The sequence below is a fragment of the Carcharhinus amblyrhynchos genome, chromosome 9 (genome assembly GCF_965287045.1).
Source record: "Carcharhinus amblyrhynchos chromosome 9, sCarAmb.v2.hapA, whole genome shotgun sequence".
NCBI classification, from domain to species: Eukaryota; Metazoa; Chordata; class Chondrichthyes; order Carcharhiniformes; family Carcharhinidae; genus Carcharhinus; species Carcharhinus amblyrhynchos.
Window position 1 is genome coordinate 50,490,902 of NC_137332.1, and position 21,113 is coordinate 50,512,014.

Sequence of the window (21,113 nt, forward strand, 5' to 3'; positions counted from 1 at the left end):
CCCAGTCCACATTAGCCAATTCCACCCTCATCCTATCACTTCCACATCCTTCTTGGTGACCAGAACTGCACACAATATTCCAAATGTGGTCTCACAAAGGTCTGGTATATTTGCAGCATAACGCCACAGCTCTTAAACTCAAACCCCCCGTTAATAAACGTTAATGCACTATAAGCCTTCTTCACGGCTCTATCCACCTGAGTGGCAACCTTCACAGATCTATGGATATGAGCCCCAAGATCTCTCTGTTCCTCCACATTCCTCAGAACCCTGCTGTTGACCCTGTAATCCACATTCAAATTTGTCCGACCAAAATGAATCACCTCACACTTATCAGGGTTAAACTCCATCTGCCACTTTTCAGCTCAGTTCTGCATCCCATCAATGTCTCTTTGCAGCCTACAACAGCCCTCCACCTCATCCACTACTCCATCAATCGTGGTGTCATTAGCAAATTTACTGACCCACCCTTCAGCCCCCTTCCCCAAGTCACTGATAAAAATTACAAATAGCAGAGGACCCAGCATTGATCCCTGTGGTACACCGCTGGTAACTAGTCTCCAGTCTGAAAATTTTCCATCTACGATCACCCTCTGTCTATGAGATAGCCAGTTACTTATCCAATCGGCCAAATTTCCCTCTATCCCACACCTCCTTACTTTCTTCATGAGCTTACCATGGGGAACCTTATCAAAGGCCTTACTAAAATCCATGTATACGACATCAACTACTCTACCTTTATCTACACACTTAGTTACCTCCTCAAAGAATTCAATCAAAATTGTGAGGCAAGACTTACCCTTCACGAATCTATACTGACTATTCCGGATTAAGCTGCATCTTTCCAAATGGTCATAAATCCTATCCCTCAGGACCTTTTCCATTAACTTACCGACCACCGAAGTAAGACTAACCGGCCTATAATTACCAGGGTCATTCCTATTTCCTTTCTTGAACAGAGGAACAACATTCGCCACTCTCCAGTCCTCTGGCACTATCCCCGTGGTTAGTGAAGACCCAAAGGCGCCGCAATCTCATCCCTTGCCTAGGATGTATCCCAACTGGCCCAGAGGAATTACTGACCCTCAGGTTTTGCAAAATTGCCAATACATCTTCCCTCAGAACATCTACCTCCTCCAGCCTATCAGCCTGTATCACACACACATCCTCATAAACATGGCCCCTCTCCTTGGTGAGCACTGAAGAGAAGTATTCATTCATCGTCTCTCCTATCTCTTCTGACTCCACGCACAAGTTACTACTACTATCCTTGATCAGCCCTGACCTCACCCTGGTCATTCTTTTATTTCTCATGCAAGAGTAAAAAAGCCTCGAGGTTTTCCTTTATTCAACCCACCAAGGACTTCTCATGCCCCCTCCTTGCTCTCCAAAGCCTTTTTCAGCTCATTCCTTGCTACCTTGTAACCCTCAAATGACCCAAATAAACCTTGTCTTCTCATGCTTATATACACTTCCTTTTTCCTCTTGACAAGACATTCAATCTCTTTCGTGAACCATGGTTCCTTCACTCGGCCATTTCCTCCCTGCCTAACAGGGACATACTTATCAAGGACACACAGTATTTGTTCCCCGAACAAGCTCCACTTTTCATTTGGGCCTTTCTCTGACAGTTTCTGTTCCCATCTTACTTTCCCTAATTCTTGCCTAATTGCATCATAATTACCCCTCCCCCAATTATAAACCTTGCTCTGCCATATGGCCCCATTCCTCTCCATCGCAGTAATGAAAGTGACCACAATTCGGGGTCTATCTCCAAAGTGCTCTCCCACAAACAAGTCTAACACTTGGCCTGGTTCATTACCCAGTACCAAGTCCAATGTGGCCCCACCTCTTGTCGGCCTATCCACATATTGTGTCAGGAATCCCTCCTGCACACACTGTACAAAAACTGCCCCATCTGAACAATTTGACCTATAAAGGTTCTAATCAATATTTAGAAAGTTAAAGTCACCCATGATAATTACCCTATGACCTTCACACCTATCCATAACCTGCTTTGCAATTTCCTCCTCCACATCTCTATTACTATTTGGGGGCCCATTGAAAATCCCTTAACAATGTGACCGCTCCTTTCCTATTTCTAACTTCAGCCCATATTACCTCAGTAGGCAGATCCCCCTCCAACTGCCTTTCAGCAGCCATTAAACTTTCCTTGATGGACAATGCTCCTCCTACACCTCTTTTACCACCTTCACTACTCTTACTGAAACATCTATACTCCGGAACTTCCAACAATCATTACTGTCCCTGTTCTAGCCATGTCTCCGTAATGGCCATAACATCATAGTCCCAAGTACCAATCCACACTCCAAGTTACCTACTGCTCACAAGTTTAAGTTCTCAGTAGAACAAAGATATTGAGAGGGCAACCCGATAGAAGTCTACAAGATTATGAGGGAAACGAACAGAGAGGATCGTGAGAAGCTTTTTCCCAGGGTGGAAGAGTCAATTCTAGGAGGCATAGGTTTAAGGTGCGTGGGGCAAGGTTTAAAGGAGATGTGCGAGGCAAGTTTTCATCACCTAGTGGGTAGTGGGTGCCTGGAACTCACTGCTGAGGGAGGTAGTGCAAGCAGATACAATAGTAGCTTTTAAGGGGCACCTGGACAAATACATGAGTAGGATGGGAATAGTTGGATATGGTCCCCAGAAGGGTAGGGGGTTTTAAGGCAGCAAGATTGATGCAGGCTTGGAGGGCCAAAGAGCATGTTCCTGTGCCATAATTTTCTTTTCTCTTTGTTCTTTAAAAAAGCATCCTTTTCTAATTTATCCACACGATTATGGAAGTGAACGCCTGTGCATCTTTAAAACACTAACATTCACTTCTTATGCGATAAAAGACTACCATGGGGCCAAAGACATGGCTCAGCTTTTTGTTGGCTTAACATTTTCTGACATAAAAAAAATTGAATGACTTATTGAGTCTTTATTTTAAAGATACAGTGAAACCCCAATTTTACGCGCCCTGATTTAGCGCAAATTCAGATATAACACGATGAATCATTGGACCTTTTTTGTTGTACTTTCCAGGGAACTGAAAAGTTTTTGGTTATTGCAATCTATTTCTAAAGTGAAAATAATCTGCCTTAGAAAGAAATTGTGTGTAGAAAACACTTGCTTCCCCCCTTGCCCAGTTCAGATAAAAGGGGTTCTCACTTAGGAAAAAACTACATTAGACAGTTGTTCAAAAGAGGAAGTACTTCACAGTTAATGGACCATGAAAGTGTTTGTGTAAATAAACATCCCCATTGCCTGTTTTAAACTAGCCTGGACTTGCCATTCAAAAGGTTTGTAAAAGTTAATGAAGCGTGTAGCAGTTGTATAAACAAACAGAGCTCTGACGGTCGCCGAGATCATTCGTAATGTAACTATAGCACTCCAGTTTAGCGTGATCCCACTTTTTTCACGATAACATTTTATGGACCCCAACCTTCGCATTAGTATGGGGCAGCACCATACAGTGAAACAAAAAACAGAAATCTGCAACTTGGTAAGGTAGAAAAATCTGAAAATTTGTTCCCACAGGCTCAGAGCAAAACTTGAAAAGGTAATGGAACAAGAAAAGGTAGAACTACAACTAGAAAAAATTGATAGAAATTCCAAACTTGGTTTAGCTACGATTCCCCATTCTTAAATTCTTGTAATATCCAGTCAATCTCCACTTTCTAGGCTGACATGTGAATTTATTGCCCATCCTTAATTGCCGCTGAAAGGAACTGCATTTTTCAACTCCTGCAATCCAGTAGGTACATCCCAAGTACTGTTAGAGAAGGGGGTTACAGGATTTTGACCCAGTGACAGTGAATGAATGGTGATATAGTTCCACATCAAGATGGTAAGTGACTTGGAGGGGAACTTTCAGGTGATGGTGTTCCCATGTGTCTATTTTCCTTGTCCTTCTAGATGTTACTGGTTTTGGGTTTGGAAGGTGCTGCCTAAGGTGCCTTAGTGAGTTCCTGCAGTGCATTTTGGAGATGGTACAAACTGCTGCTACTGTGCATCAGTGTTGGGTGGAATGAATGCTTGTGAATAGGGGGCCATTCAAGTAAGCTGCTTTGTCCTGGATGGTTTCAAGCCTCAAGTGTTGTTGGAACTGCACCAATCCAGGGAAGTGGGGAGTTTTCTCACACTCCTGACTTGTGCCTTGTGGACAGACTTTGGGAGTCAGGAAGTGAGTTACTCTCGACAGAATTCCTAGCCACTTGACTTGTTCTGGTAACCAAGCTATTCATATGACCAGCCCAGTTCAGTTCTGGTCAATGCTGATAGAACATAGAACATAGAACATTACAGCGCAGAACAGGCCCTTCGGCCCACGATGTTGCGCCGACCAGTTACAAAAACAATGACCCACTAGCCTATACCAATCCCTTTTCGTCCATAAACCTATCCAGAGATCTCTTAAACGCCCCCAAACTAGACGCATTTACAACTGCAGCAGGCAGGGCATTCCAATCCCTCACCACCCGCTGGGTAAAGAACCTACCCCTGACATCCGTCCTGTAGCTACCCCCCCTTAATTTGAAGCCATGCCCCCTCGTGCTAGCTTTCTCCATCCGAGGAAAAAGGCTATCACTATCCACCCTATCTAAACCTCTAATCATCTTATATGTTTCAATAAGATCCCCTCTTAGCCGCCTTCTTTCCAACGAAAACAACCCTAGATCCCTCAGTCTCTCCTCATAGGACCTCCCCACCATACCAGGCAACATCCTAGTAAACCTCCTCTGCACCCTCTCCAACGCCTCCACATCCTTCTTGTAATGCGGGGACCAGAACTGCACACAGTACTCCAAGTGCGGCCGCACTAGAGTAGTGTACAGTTGCAACATTACACTGCGACTCCTAAATTCAATCCCCCTACCAATAAACGCCAAGACACCGTACGCCTTCTTGACAACCTTATCTACTTGATTCCCAACTTTCAGGGATCTATGTACACACACACCTAGATCCCTCTGTTCATCCACACTATTCAAAGTCCTCCCGTTAGCCCTATACTCGACACATCTGTTGCTCCTACCAAAGTGAATTACCTCACACTTCTCCGCATTAAATTCCATCCGCCACCTCTCGGCCCAGCTCTGCAACCTATCTAAGTCTCCCTGCAGACTATGACACCCTTCCTCACAATCTACCACACCTCCAACTTTGGTGTCATCAGCAAATTTACTAATCCACCCAACTATACCCTCATCCAGATCATTAATAAAAATTACAAACAACAGTGGCCCCAAAACAGATCCCTGAGGCACACCACTCGTAACTGCACTCCATGATGAATATTTACCATCCACCACCACCCTCTGTCTCCTATCTGATAGCCAATTCCTGATCCAACTTCCTAGATTACCCACAATCCCATACATCTGCATTTTCTGCAGAAGCCTACCATGGTGAACCTTATCGAACGCCTTACTAAAATCCATGTATACCACGTCAACTGCCTTACCCCCATCCACCTCTTTGGTCACCTTCTCAAAAAACTCAATAAGGTTAGTAAGGCACGACCTACCCGCTACAAAACCATGCTGACTATTTCTAATCAATTCATTACACTCCAAATAACTATAAATCCTATCCCTAATAATTTTTTCTAAAACCTTGCCCACAACAGAAGTAAGACTCACCGGTCTATAATTCCCGGCAAAGTCTCTGTTCCCCTTCTTAAACAATGGGACAACATTCGCTATCCTCTAATCCTCCGGGACTACACCAGAGACCAATGACGACCTGAAGATCTGAGCCAGAGGCTCTGCAATCACCTCTCTAGCCTCCCAGAGAATCCTAGGGTAGATCCCATCCGGACCAGGGGACTTATCTATTTTCAGCCCCTCAAGAATTTCCAGCACATCCTCTTTATCAACCGTAATACTGTCTGTTTTACACCCCTGCAACCCAATGTCCTCCTCAGCTATATTCATGATAGTGGGGGATTCAGTGATGGTAATGCCATTGAATGTCAAGGGACGATAATTAGATTCTCGAGATAGAGAGAAGAACTCAAATGGGGAGGTAGAAGGGCAAAAAGAGGTCACAAAATGTTCTTGGCAGACAGGATTAAGGAGAATCCTAAGGCATTTTATTCATATGTTAGGAACAAAAAAGTTGTCAGGGAAAAAAAAATCAGACCTCTCAGGGACAAAGGAGGGGAATTATGCTTAGAACCCAAGGGAATAGGGGAGATCCTAAATGAGTACTTTGCATCAGTTTTCACAAAGGAGAGGGACGTGTTGACTGGGAGTGTCTCAGAGGGAGGTGTTGACCCGTTAGAGAGGATCTCCATTACAAGGGAGGAAGTGTTAGGTTTTTTAGGGAACATTAAAACTGACAAATCCCCAGGGCCTGATGGCATCTATCCTAGACTGCTCAGGGAGACAAGAGATGAAATTGCTGGGCCTCTGATGGAAATCTTTGTCTCTTCACTGGACACAGGTGAGGATTGGAGGATAGCGAATGTAGTACCGTTATTTAAGAAGGGTAGCAGGGATAACCCGGGTAATTATAGGCCGGTGAGCCTGATGTCCGTGGTAGAGAGGTTGTTGGAGAGGACTCTTAGAGATAGGATGTATGCGCATTTAGAACAGAACAACCTCATTAGTGACAGACAGCATGGCTTTGTAAGAGGGAGGTCGTGCCTTACAAATTTGGTGGAGTTTTTTGAGGAGGTGACAAAAACGGTTGACGAAGGAAGGGCCATGGATGTCATCTATATGGATTTCAGTAAGGCGTTTGACAAAGTCCCTTGTGGCAGGTTGGTTAAGAAGGTTAAGGCTCATGGGATACAAGGAGAGGTGGCTGGATGGATAGAGAACTGGCTTGGCCACAGGAGACAGAGGGTAGCAGTCGAAGGGTTTTTTTTCCAGCTGGAGGTCTATGACCAGTGGTGTTTTGCAGGGCTCTGTACTGGGACCTCTGTTAATGATCTGGAAGAAGGTGTAACTGGTGTTATCAGCAAATTTGCGGATGACACAAAGATGGCTGGACTTGCGGATAGCTACGAACATTGTCGAACAATACAGCCAGATAAAGATAGGCTGGAAAATTGGGCAGAGAAATGGCAGATGGAATTTAATCCAGACAAATGCGAGGTGATGCACTTTGGAAGAACTAATGTAGGGGGGAGCTATACAATAAATGGCAGGGCCATCAAGAGTATAGAAACACAGAGGGACCTAGGTGTGCAAGTCCACAAATCCCTTAAGGCGGCAGCACAGATGGAGAAGGCGGTGAAGAAGGCATATGGTATGCTTGCCTTTATAGGACGGGGTATAGAGTATAAAAGCTGGAGTCTGATGTTGCAGCTGTATAGAATGCTGGTTAGGCCACATTTGGAGTACTGCATCCAATTCTGGTCGTCGCACTACCAGAAGGACATGAAGGCTTTAGAGAGAGTGCAGAGAAGGTTTACCAGGAAGTTGCCTGGTATAGAGGGTCTTAGCTATGAGGAGAGATTGGGTAGACTGGGGTTGTTCTCCCTGGAAAGACAGAGAATGAGGGGAGACATAATAGAGGCGTACGAAATTATGAAGGGTACAGATAGGGTGAATAGTGGGAAGCTTTTTCCCAGGTCAGAGGTGACGATCATGAGGGGTCACAGGCTCAAGGTGAGAGGGGCGAGGTATGACTCCGACATCAGAGGGGCATTTTTTTTTTTACGGAGATGGTGGTGGGGGCCTGGAATACACTGCCAAGTAGGGTGGTGGAGGCAGACACGCTGGCATTATTTAAGAATTACCTGGATAGTGGCATGAGCAGCCTGGGAATGGAGGGATACAAATGAATGGTCTAGTTGGACCAATGAGCAGCACAGGCTTGGAGGGCCGAAGGGCCTGTTTCCTGTGCTGTACTGTTGTTTGTTTTTTGTATGGTGGTCAGTGACACGCATTGTCAGTTGTCAGCCTAAGCCTCGGTATTGTCCAGATCTTGTTGCATTTGGACATGAGCTGTTTCAGTATTTGAAGAATCTTGAATATAGCTGAACATTGCACCATCAAACATCCTCACCTCTGACCTTATTATGGAAGGATGGTCATTGATGAAGCAGCTGAAGATGATTGGGCCTAGGACACTACCCTGAAGAACTCCTGCAATGGTGACCTACAGCTGAGAAAATTGACCCCAACAAACAGAATCATCTTCTATTGTATCAAGTATGAATCCAACTAGTGGAGAATTTTCCCCTATTCCCATTGACTTCAGTTTTGCTATAGTCCCTTGATGTCACTCTCAGTTAAATGCTGAATTGATGTTAAGGGCAGTCATTTCACCTCACCTCTGGAGTTCAGTTCTTTTGTCCATGTTTGAACCAAAGCTGTAATGAGGTGAGGGACAAAGTGGCTCTGGCAAATCCCAAACTGAATGTCGGTGAGCAACTGCCAGTTGATAGCCCTGTTAATGATCCCTTCCACCTTTTTACGAATGACCAAGAATGGATTGTGGGAAAGTAATTGGATTTGTCCTGCATTTTGGGTACTGGACAGAGCTGAACAATTTTCCACGTTGTTGTACTGGAACAATTTGGTTGGAAGAAAGCAAATTCTATAACACAAATCTTCAGTAATAATCCTAAAAAATTATCAGGGCTCATCGCATTTGCAATATCTAATGCCTTCAGCAGTTTCTCGATGTCACGTTGAGCGAATTGAATTGGCTGAAAACTGACATCTTAAGATGCTGGGGACCCTCGGAGAGGCCAAAATGGCAATTCTGGCCTACCTTTTGTATAGAGGTGCTAGGCTCCTCCATTATTGAGTATGGGGATATTTGTGGAGCAGCCTCCTCCAGCGAATTGTTTAATTGACCATCACCATTCATAACTGGATGTGTCAGGGTTACAGAGCTTAAATCCGATCCGTTGGTTGAGGAATCACTTAGCTCTGTCTATTACTTGCAGCTTCTGCTGTTTGGCATGTAAGTAGTTGTGTGTGGTAGCTTCACCAGGTTGACACCTCATTCTTAGGTATGCCTGGTGCTGCTCCTGGCTGCTTTCTTGCCCCAAAAAAAGGGGGGGGGGCACTGGTTTGATGGTAATGGTGGAGCGGGGGATATACTGGGCCATGAGGTTACAGATTTTAGTTGGATACAATCTTGCTGCTGCCGATGCCCACAGTGCTTCATGGTTGCCGATTCTTGAGTTGCTAGATCCATTTGAAATCTACCCCATTTACCATGGTAATAGAACATAGAACATTACAGCGCAGAACAGGCCCTTCGGCCCACGATGTTGCGCCGACCAGTTAAAAAACAACCCTCTAACCTAAACCAAACCCTTTCCATCCATAAACCTATCCACGGATCTCTTAAACGCCCCCAAACTAGGTGCATATAGTACCACATAACATGATGTAGGTTATCCTCAATGTGAAAACTGAAATGATGACGAAGAACTAGAATCGTGCACTCCATCAGAATCAATATCTTCAGGATAAAGCAGCGAAAGATATGAAAAAATACTGTACTTGTAACTACCTTTTGTCTGTATGTTCATTGTTGGTGTATTAAATCAGTAAAAGCTTCCCTTTAATGCAGAGATTATAAATGATAGTTTTTCTGCAAACTACAAAAATAAATCCATACTCCTTAAGAGTATTGTCTGAGAACTGAGTTAATAGCTTCACATTCTCCTTGTTAGAATTACAAGTACTTTTGTATCTTCCTTTACACTGAAATGACCAATTTATAAAATACACTGCATAACTACATTTTTCTCTTCAAGCTGGTTTGGAAAGACTACGTTTAGGGCATTATCGAAGTTGGAAGTAAAATACATTCTTTGGGGTGAGGAGGGAGCGTTTTGCTCTGTAGTTGGCAGTAGCTGATACTGACACTGGGTGCCTAAGATCCTATCCTAAAGCGTGAATTCCAAACTTTGATGAGCACAAAAAGATGATGGGAAGAACATACCAGGGCTTTGAAACTTACTATGTTGTAATCCTTTCAATGTTGATTGATTTAATGGTGAAGTTTTACCCGAATATCATAGAAAAGCAATAAAATAAAAACATTTCTCAGATTAGACTGAGAGTATGGGCCTAATCCTGTTTCCAGTTACAGCAAATCTTCAGCAATTTTTATTTTTTAATAATGATTGTGTAGTAATACATAACAGACTGTATTAAATAGAATGACATAGACAGGTGGGGGGTGGGGGGGGGGAAGAATTCTCCCAAGAAAATTCTAAGTGTTGAATTCACGTAAAAACTGGAGTAAATCCCACTTTTTTTTCAAGCGGGCGTTTAAAAATGAATCTCCCACTGCAGAGTGCATGATTCACATTAAAATGCTGAGGGGCAGAGTCTATTCCTGCTGGAGAGGCCAGCAGCATGGCCAACCTGTCCAGCGGGAATCAGCATTAGTGTCAGAGGATTAGCAGGGAAAATACGTGGGGTTACGGGAATAGGGCCTGGGTGGGATTGTGATCGGTGCAGACTTGATGGGCTGAATGGCCTCCTTCTGCACTGCAGGGATTCTACGATTCTCGAGCATTTAGATCCAAGAAATAAATCTGATTTTATGGCACTGAGCGGACCACTGCACACGCGCTGATCTGTCAATGCCAGGATCAGCGGATGCGCAGTGGCCCCTGTCTGCTGGCCTCCCAATTGTTGGGCAGGTCGATTGCCGGCCAGACCATCGATCCCCAATAGCTGCTCCCCCACCACACTTTCCACAGCCTGATTATTGATCCCCCCCCCATACATTCCTGGGCCAGCCTCGAACTCTCCCCCCACAGCTCCGATCTTCCCCTCTCTAGCCCCACCTCTCCCACACCTGCAGACCTAACCCCCCCCACCCCCAAACTGGCAGCCCCAACAACCACCCCCCCCCCCCCGCAGTCATAATTCCCCTACTCCCACCAGGAGGTTGACCCCCACCCACACTAATAGCCCTCCCTGGTCGCTGGCCTCCTTCCCTTCGTCACTCAGCCTGAGTGCAGAGTGGCAGCAGGCCCCACCCACCACCACCAATCATTTCCAGAGGCCATGTCCCATCAGGCTTCACCCCCTTGGCACTGCCCCTTGCCCAATGGGCAGTGCCAAGATTAGTGGGCCTGGAGATTTCAGCCCCGGGTCCGTTAATGCTTTTAAAAATATATTTAAGTTAGAAGCTGCATTATGAGCCAGAAATCCGGCACTGGGAGACGTGTGGAGACCCAGGCGCTCAGCTCAAAATTGGCCACCGCTACAGTCTCCCAGTCCACTATGCTAGAAGAAAACCACAGGATGGTAGAATCTCCCACAGAATTTTCCTTCCCTTATTACCCAGTTTCTCGCATTTTTGTTACCGCCAGCTCAGGACCCTCGCTCAGCCCCTCCTCCCCCACCCCACACTGAATAGAGGAATGATTTCAAAATATGCGGGTTACATCAATTGGTCATGGCAAATTGCCCCGTAGTGTCAGGGAATTAACAGAGTAAATGTGAAGGGTTACGGGGATAGGGCCTGGGTAGAATTGTGGTCGGCGCAGAGTCAATAAGCCAAATGGCCGCCTTCTGTTGGAAATCCATGATTTTCGAGTATTTAGATCCAAGAAATAAATCAGCTGTGAGTCTCAATGCATTTTACAATGGGTGGTTCAGCCAGTTTCAGAAATATGCAAGTGCATCATTTTAATAAACTTTGCAGGTTGCTTGCAGCTAAGTGCAGTCATGTCTACATATGGAAATGGGAGTATGGAGCAGCAGCGAGGACAATTTTTCTCAAAGTAGCTCAAGTATTTCTGGGTGTCTACATTTGGCATCTTTTACTTCAACGGTTTAATAGGTCAAGATTTTTTCTGAGTGTGATGTTTCCTGTAATTTCATCACTTTGCTGCAGCACTCAATCACCATCATTAAACCTCACATAAGCAGAGAGTCATGGGTTCAAAGTGAGAGTCGTGGGTTCAAAGTGACAGAAATAATCTTCCAGATGTCAGGGCAGTTTAATTACAATCACTAACTGTTGTAGCAAATTGACAAATTTACAGGAAACATCAGATTCAAGAAAGATTTTGACCAATTAAACAGTTGAAGTAAAGAGCATCAGATGTAGATAATTATAAATTCTAAGTGTACGGTAATGCACATTGGTCTGATGATTTGAACTTGCAGCACCCAATACTACCATTAGAGGTAGCAAATATATTCACAAAAATTCTGAAAAAAGACAGCAGGTTGCAGACAAAAAGTTGTTCTGTATTTTATGATTTCCGGTGCTGATGATTAGTCAAAGATTCCCAGAAGTTTCTGTTTTATTTAGGGTTCCCAAACAAACCCTATTTGGGAACCCTAAATAAAACAGGAACTTCTGGGTTCCCTAAACCCTAGGTTTAAATGTGGTCAAATATATTTCCCTGTGTACGTACAATCTGTAGTGACAACATTGTTTTAAACAAACTATTTAACTTTGCATAAAGAAGTTATTTCCCTAAATTGCACAAGCAGTGCCTCTGTTGGTAAGACAGGGCAACACTGAGCAAAATTCTGTTCCAGGATTCGCCAGGTTCACAAAAAATTAAGCTAAAATTTTCCGTCTGTTCCAAAAGTCCATAGACAGTGCTCCACAAAAAAACCCATCAGTCCATGTCAAAGGTTTGGAGATTCAAGGTTAATATTAGAAATGCTCACAAAACTAGTTCAAGGATAGAAAACAACATATAGAGGAGTTATATACGGTGTGGGAAAGGGAATGCATTTGCTTTTCCCCAAAAATGTGTATTCAAAGTCTCACTACAAACCTATAATAATAGTCAGTTTTTGCCTATCTAGGCTGTTTTGATTGTTCTGTTTAAGCAATACACCTGTTGTAAAACATTTCTTCACCATTCACAATTCCACCTAGTTAGCGCTATCCGCAACTTGGAAATATTGAATTTGATTCCTTCATCCAAATCGTTGATATATATTCTGAACTGGGTCCCAAGAACTAATCCTTGTGATACCCTGCTTGTCAGCCCCTTCCACTTCGAAAAAGACACACTTATTCCCACTCTCTGTTTCGTGTCTGCAAATCTATGCCAGTATAACTCCCAATCCCATGTGCTTTAATTTTGCACACTAACCACTTATGTGGGATTTTATCAAAGCTTTCTGAAAATCCCAATACACCAGATTCACTAGTTCTCCCTCATCTATTCTACTAGTTGCATCCTTAAGCTTCATAGAATTTTTAGGATGGCCTATGATCAAGAAAGGCTTTATATAATCTAAGGTGTGATTGCTACCACTGTAGGAGGTACATTCACTGGACGTACAGCCTCAGTGCACTTGATGTCATGACCAGAGACGCTACAGGAAGCTACCTGCGCCTAAGTGCAGCATCAGTATTTCCCACCACAGCTAAGGATTACAATTTTAACAGAATATTGAAGCCCACAGCACTAGTTAAAAATCCTGAACATTGAATCCACTTGCACTCAGCCCTGCTCGCCTCCTCACTGGTTATCCTGCTCCCAACCACTCCCTGCCTCCTTCTCACTCACTGCCCTTCACTGTGGCGAGCGAAGCATTAAGGGGGGCAGTGAGCTGCTTAAAAAGAGGGGTGGAGAGGAAAGCAGCAAAGGAGTTGCAGTGTGAAGTGGTGACAAAGCAGCAGGACGAGTGAGCAATTGATTGTCAAGCGTCAACTGTCAAGCATTCAATGGGCGCACCACGATAACATCAGTGCAGGTGCACAATGTTGTCTTCCTGTTCCAGGGCAGTGGCAGGAGATACAGTGTAAATCTAAGTCTTTTGTTTCTAGTTCTCATTCTATCGTCTTTGCAATTGTATGATACAATGACAGTGGAAATCAGTCTCTCATTTAGTATGCAACAGAATCTGACATGAGAGTAGGATACCTTTGGAAATTATGGGTACAAAAACATGTTTCTTCCAGGCATGCTACACTTTATTATGTCACAAATTACCTCAAGAAATGCATCCAGTTTAGTTTGTCAAGACACAGACTAAACATAAAAGTGCTTGAGTAAGTGTGGCGAGGAGCCACAAAACTAATTCCAAATGTCAAAAGTGTGCACCTTCAGGAAAGATTGTGGAAAATTGGGCTCATGAGCACTGAAAGAAGGGATCAGTTACATTATCTTTGCAGACAAATAATATTGTAAACATTCTGACAAAAGCAAAGCTTGAAAATGTCTTGAAGTTACATTGTGAAAATAATCAAAGAAGACATGGGTGTGAATTGGTAAACAGTACATTTAGAACCAACGTTAGAAAGCTTTTCTTCATACAAAGAATGAACTCCTGAACAGAGAAATGTGTGTCAAAATCCCAGTGCTTCTCTTCTACATTCAAAAAAGGACTTGATTAATCATGTGGCCCACTCATCTTTCCTTGAAGCAGCTGATTGAATGATAAAAAGATGTAACAAATTCTAACATTGAGGCTTTGCCAAAGCTTGCAAGTCTGTAGAATTCCCATCATGAACTTTGTCCTTGGAGTGTCAGCATTCCAAAGTTCTTAGCCTGGTCTCCTTTCTGCTAAGTTAGTTAAATTTTGCTTACAGCCCTCCTTCCCCAACCAAGTCAGTCAAAGATGGCTTCAATGTTATGCGCACATACGAAAATATAAAAGTGAAATTCCATAGGCTTAAAAAAAAATTACAGCCTTACCAATCTTGGTCCACAGGTGTAATAGCTATCCTTGGGGGTACTCGTAATGGTAGAGTAGTAGGTCTTGGTATGCTATCTCTTTCTGGAGTCTTTGCTCTTTCCCCCTGTCTCCAAGACAATGGTGGCAGTTGAAGAGTACCAGAGAAACGTCTCCTTCCTCTTCGTAAATCCACTCCAATTATGGTTCCAGATGAAGTATAAGATTTGCTAAGACCAGAGTCTGGGGAATCTTTACCATTCTAAAGAAAGATAAAAAGGTACTTTAAGAAAAAAAGTCAAGTACAGTATATACAAAGGTTTAATTTTAGAATTTTTTTTAAATTTAATCATGAATGGCTATAATGCATTGTTCACCGTTTTACAATAAATGCATTGTTCACTATTTTACTATTAAAGTTCTTGTAATCCTGCATTAAGATATTGTTTCAAGTGAAATGTAACACCAAAAACATCAAATTTAGAAAAATGTACCAGGCCCAATAGCAAGCTATTTCACCCATTCAGCTAAAGATAACAAACTTGTTCCTTTTTCTTTATGTTAAAGCTGCATGTTGTTTATCTGTTTATTATTAAATGTTGCTTTACTTCAGTTACTGCAATTCATAAAAAGTTTATATGTGTGGCACATACTCAAAATTATTGAACTAACTATGCTTAAATTGCCTCAATCAAAAATATAAATTGTTATGTTAAACTATATTAAGTTCTGCTCATACAAGCAATGGATAAATAGGCTGCATCAAATAGCACTAAAACCATTAAGGTTATATCTTGCTTCATGCTGTTCTCTATTGCTTCAACCCTATATAAGCAAACATGTTTTTTTAAACAGCCAGATTATCTACAGGTGAGGAAGGAAAAAGGAGAACATTAGAGGACAATGCATATTCTTCATCTCACAAACAAATGTTCTTTTTAATTTATTTATTGGTATGGGCATCACTGGCTAAGCCAGCATTTATTGCTCAAATCTTATTTGCCCTTGAGAAGATGGTGGTGAGTTGCCCTCTTCACTCACAAATGTGAGAACTGAGAAGGATGTTTTGAATGAAGTACAGGAAATACAAGACAATAGCTTGGCAATTGTGATAGAAATAATGCTGCTTACTATTAAAACTGACTGCAACTCCTGGTGCCTGGACAGGCAAAATTAAATGAGAAAAATCAGAAATTGTGGTCATAGATACCTCACTGCTACATCGAGTACATTATTTACCAATGGAATAAACATAGAATCACTGATTAGATCTAAATGCAAAGTAGTTACCACTACTTGCATTGTAAAGCCTGATGAAAATTTTGAATCTTGTTCAACAGGCACTAAGACATAAAATATGCATACATTTCAGCTAAACAAAATAAATGATAGTCATATAGAACAGTAGAGCACCGTACAGGCTCTTCGGCCCTCGATGTTGTGCCTGGTTCATTCCTGAGGGCAATGCATTGACCATAGTCAAGCTACCTGCTTTAAATTTTCAAACAATGCTTGGCAGTCAACTGTCATTCACCATTAACTGATGCATTCTCCATGGCAACACCTCTACCAATTAGAGTTCATTTGCCAACCATGCAGCTCCCTTCTCATACAATACAAAATTATTGTTTTCCTGATATTGGTATACTTGATTGTCTTGATAAATGCTAGACAAAAACTTTGACATAATGTCTTTTTTCAACAATACTCAATTTCTGTACTATCAATTGACTTGTCATAATTAATGACAAATAGCACTTTGGCCCTGAAAAAAGTAGATTTATCCAATCTGAAGAATCATTCCATCAGTAGAAAATGTAAATATTGCTAGTTTTAAAAGTTTGTTTCTCATCGTATACTTTTTCCTTAATCTCAATGTCCCTGCCCAGTCTTCAATTCACTTTCTGTACAATGATTTAATGATAATTATATTGCCTGTTTTGTTGTCTGTGAAATTTCTTCAATCTGATTAGTTGAACAGTCTTCTTGCTGCCTGTCATATTCACAGACTCAATAGATCCCATGCTGAAGTGATGAAATTCTAATCAACATTGGAAAAGCAGAAGTCTGTGCTTTAAGGCCCATAAAAACATTGTAAGTAGCTTCTCTTTTATTGATTGATGGAATGTGGACATTGCTAGCTACCCACAGTACTGTTAGGGAAAGAGATCCAAGACTTTGATCCAGTAACATAAAAAGAATGGGGATATAGCTCCAAGTCAGGACAGCGTACGAGTTGGAGGAAAACTTCCAGCTGGTTGTGTTCCCACGTGTCTGCTGTCCTTGTTTGTCCTTCTAGGTGGTAGCAATCGTGTGTTTGGAAGGTGCAGTCAAAAGAGACATTGTGAATTCCTGCAGTGCATCTTGTTGATGGTGCATACTGCTGCTGTTGAGTGTCAGTGATGGAAGGAGTGAATGTTTGTGGATGGGGTGCTAATCAAATGGCCTTTCTTTTGGATGTTGTCAGGATTCTTGAGTGTTGTTGGAGCTGCACTCATCCGGACAAGGGGAGAGTATTTCATCATATTCCCGATTTGTTCACTGTGGACAGGCTTTGGGAGCCAGAAATTGAATTACTCACTGCAGGATCCCTCGCCTGACATGGTCTTTTTGACACAATGGGCAGAATTTTACAAGAAAATTTCCAAGTGTCCAGCTAGCACGAAAATGGGAGAGTTACAGATCCATTTTTTGGGCGAGATTTTACTCCCAACCTTATGCGCATAGTGCTTGAAAAAAATGGGCTGGACCATTTCTGGCTTTCTCCCTAAAGAGAGAGAGAGAAAAAGAGAGGGAGAGAGAGAGAGGAAAAAAAAAGAGAGGGAGAGAGAGAGGGGGAGAGAGAGGGGGGGAGAGAGAGGGAGGGAGAGAGAGAGAGGGAGGGAGAGAGAGAGAGGGAGGGAGGGAGAGAGAGAGAGGGAGGGAGAGAGAGAGAGAGGGAGGGAGAGAGAGAGGGAGGGAGAGAGAGAGAGAGGGAGGGAGAGAGAGAGGGAGGGAGAGAGAGAGAGAGGGAGGGAGAGAGAGAGGGAGGGAGAGAGAGAGGGAGGGAGAGAGAGAGGGAGGGAGAGAGAGAGAGGGAGAGAGAGAGAGGGAGAGAGAGGGAGGGAGAGAGAGGGAGAGAGAGGGAGAGAGAAAAAGAGAAAGAGAAAGAAAGAAAGAGAGGGAGAGAGAAAGAGAAAGAAAGAAAGAGAGGGAGAGAGAAAGAGAAAGAAAGAAAGAGAGGGAGAGAGAAAGAGAAAGAAAGAAAGAGAGGGAGAGAGAAAGAGAAAGAAAGAAAGAGAGGGAGAGAGAAAGAGAAAGAAAGAAAGAGAGGGAGAGAGAAAGAGAAAGAAAGAAAGAGAGGGAGAGAGAAAGAGAAAGAAAGAAAGAGAGGGAGAGAGAAAGAGAAAGAAAGAAAGAGAGGGAGAGAGAAAGAGAAAGAAAGAAAGAGAGGGAGAGAGAAAGAGAAAGAAAGAAAGAGAGGGAGAGAGAAAGAGAAAGAAAGAAAGAGAGGGAGAGAGAAAGAGAAAGAAAGAAAGAGAGGGAGAGAGAAAGAGAAAGAAAGAAAGAGAGGGAGAGAGAAAGAGAAAGAAAGAAAGAGAGGGAGAGAGAAAGAGAAAGAAAGAAAGAGAGGGAGAGAGAAAGAGAAAGAAAGAAAGAGAGGGAGAGAGAAAGAGAAAGAGAGAGAAAGAGAAGGAGAGAGAAAGAGAGGGAGAGAGAAAGAGAAGGAGAGAGAAAGAGAAGGAGAGAAAGAGAAGGAAAGAGAAAGAAAGAAAGAGAGGGAGAGAGAAAGAGAGCTATTGGGTCTCTGCTGTAGTAGCCAGTCTCAACACAGCCCACCTGCGGCAATTGCAGAGGCCCATGATTGTTCATGAGCCCCACTGAAAATATAGTCCCTGCCTGCTCCCCCCACCGCATTGCCGTGCCGGATTGCACCCCTCCTCAACGATCATAGCTGCAGACCAACGGCAGCTGCAGCAGTAGAGGGCCTCCTCCATCCACCCACCGATCGCAGAGCGCACAGCACCCCCCTCCTCCATCCCTCCCATCATCAATCGGGTCACCCTGGCCTGGCTCCACCCCTGTAAACCCCAGCCCTCAGGCTCCACCCTGTGGGCAATGACAAGGTACCCAGCAGTGCCAAGGTGCCTGGTGGGACTTGCCAACGTGCCTGGCATGCAGTGCCAGGCTGGCAATGCTCACAACCTCCCTGAGGGGTCTTTACTGGCCTCTGGTACTGACAAGGCCAACATGACTGTCCCCCAGGGTAACAGGATTTCCTTGAAGCCACAGAGGTAAGTGAGTCTGGACAAGTGAGCGCCAGACTCACTAAATAAATGCAAATGATGATTTAAATACCTTTACTAAATATATTCAACCTCATGCCAGAAATGGGCAAGGAGCCAACTGCATTGGAAATCAGCTACTTGTAAGATCACGAGAGCTGAGAAATAGGGCGTGATCCTGATTTCCTGGCCTTTGCATGATCTTGCAGGCTTGCTCCCTAATGGGCTCGGCGAGCCAATAAAAGCACGGCCATTATTTATAAGGCTAGTCCAGTTGAGTTTCAGGTCAATGGTAACACACAGGAAGTTGGTAGAGTGGGATTCAGTAATGGTAATGTAATTGATTGTCACCGTCTCTGTGCCGCTGGCTGCAAATTGTGGATCAACTGTTCTTCATAACTTTTGTTTTGTGAATCAGAAGCAACGTATTAGAACTAATGAAACTAACCTATATAGTACACCTGACATGATTATGCATTTTTCTCATCTGCATTATTAACCTCTAAACAATGGGGAAACAGCAATCTTGATGTGGGTATGCCGGCGTCGGACTGGCATAAACACAGTAAAAAGTTTGACAACACCAGGTTTTAGTCCAACCGATTTATTTGATAAAATCCTCTGGCCAGAACTCTCCATTCACCTGACGAAGGGACTAACCCCGAAAGCTTGTGAGTCTATTATCAAATAAATCGGTTGGACTAAAACCTGGTGTTGTCAGACTTTTTTACTGTGAAACAGCAATCTCCCAGGCTACCCAGTTTTATAAGCTTTCATCTGAGCCACTATAATCAGTTTCAGTAATATTTTCTGATCCCAAAAACTGCTCTGATTTTTAGATCATCCTCCCTCATTTTCAAGATGACTGCCTATCAACTTAGTCTTTTCAAATGCTATCCATGTCTATTTGTTCTTCTGTTTGTTTGAATTCCTCCTGTCACTCAAAAAGGTGATGCCCCTTACCCTTCAGACATCTAAAAGCACCAGACCTATGTTAACTTTCAATTTATCCATTACCTTGGAGATTCTTGGCAAACCCATGGTCCATATTGTTATTTTTGGCATAGCCAAGAACTGGTAAACTTGTCATTTGTGTAACCTTCCTTGAAACCACATGTTTGAATATTTTAGTGAATTGTCTTCATTGGCTTGCATTTGACATTTTTAAAAACAACTACGATAAGGCTTGGACTTCTGAATAAGTTATAACACTAAATGGATTTCCATCCATCTATCATTTTCATGATCTCATTTCTCCATAAATCATCATAACAATGCTTTATTTGTTTGCCAGATAATGAATTCATCAACAAATCTGTAATGTCTCAAAGCTTGGTTGTATGTCTACCACTTTCACACCATTTAGTTCCCAGAGCAATGAACATTTACAACACAGAAGGTGGCCACTTGAAACATTGCACCGAGGTGACACATCATGTAAATTTAATGAAGCCTAATGGAGCAGAGAGCAAGGAGAGTGGGGAAGGCCTTAAAAATCACACAGGAAGTATTTGATCAATAATCACTAGAAAACCTGGGCTGTTTTATGCCAATGGTTAGAGGCAACAAGGTGAACATCGCAAAGTAGCCAAATGACCTAGTTAAAGAGGGACTTAACTCTCAATTACATGTAACTGAATGGAATATCATGATGCTTTGCCAATTAAATGTGCAGTGCACAGCTAAATATCACAGGCTGGCAAATCCCTGACCATAAAAAAGTGGTGGTATACTAGTTATACCTCAGTCCCTGAGGGGAAGGGCAGTCATGGTAGCCGGTTGGCACATTGGTTAGCATCGCTCTCTTACAGTGCCAGGGACCCAGCTTTGATTCCAGCCTCAGATGACTGTGTGGAGTTTGCACGTTTTCCCTGTATCTGTGTGGGTTTCCTTCCACCATCCAAAGATACAAAGAACAAAGAAAATTACAGCACAGGAACAGGCCCTTTGGTCGTCCAAGCCTGCATTGACCATGCAAAACATTTTCCAAACAAACTTTTAATTCCAGAGGTTTATCAAACTCAAATTTCACCATCTGCTGTGGTGGGATTCAAACCTGGGACCACAGAGCATTTTCTTGGGTTACTACTCCAGTGACAATACTACTGCACCATTGCCTTCCCCCTATGTGCAAGTTAAGTGGATTGGCCATGCTAAGTTGCTTTCTAGTGTCAAAGATGTACCCATTAGGTGGATTACCCATGGTAAATTGTCCCTCAGTGTCCCAAAATGTGTAGGTCAGGGGGATTTACAGAAT

General features: G+C 43.1%; 1 protein-coding gene across 1 annotated transcript in view; it reads right to left on the minus strand.

Moving 5' to 3' along the window:
- The window catches only part of LOC145347787 (3',5'-cyclic-AMP phosphodiesterase 4B-like), a 203,356-nt gene that overhangs the window by 150,713 nt on the left and 31,530 nt on the right, over nucleotides 1-21,113 (minus strand). The window contains exon 2 of the mRNA XM_080195605.1: nucleotides 14,615-14,853. Coding sequence (XP_080051731.1) covers nucleotides 14,615-14,853 — 239 coding nt within the window. The remainder of the gene's footprint in view (nucleotides 1-14,614; nucleotides 14,854-21,113) is intronic.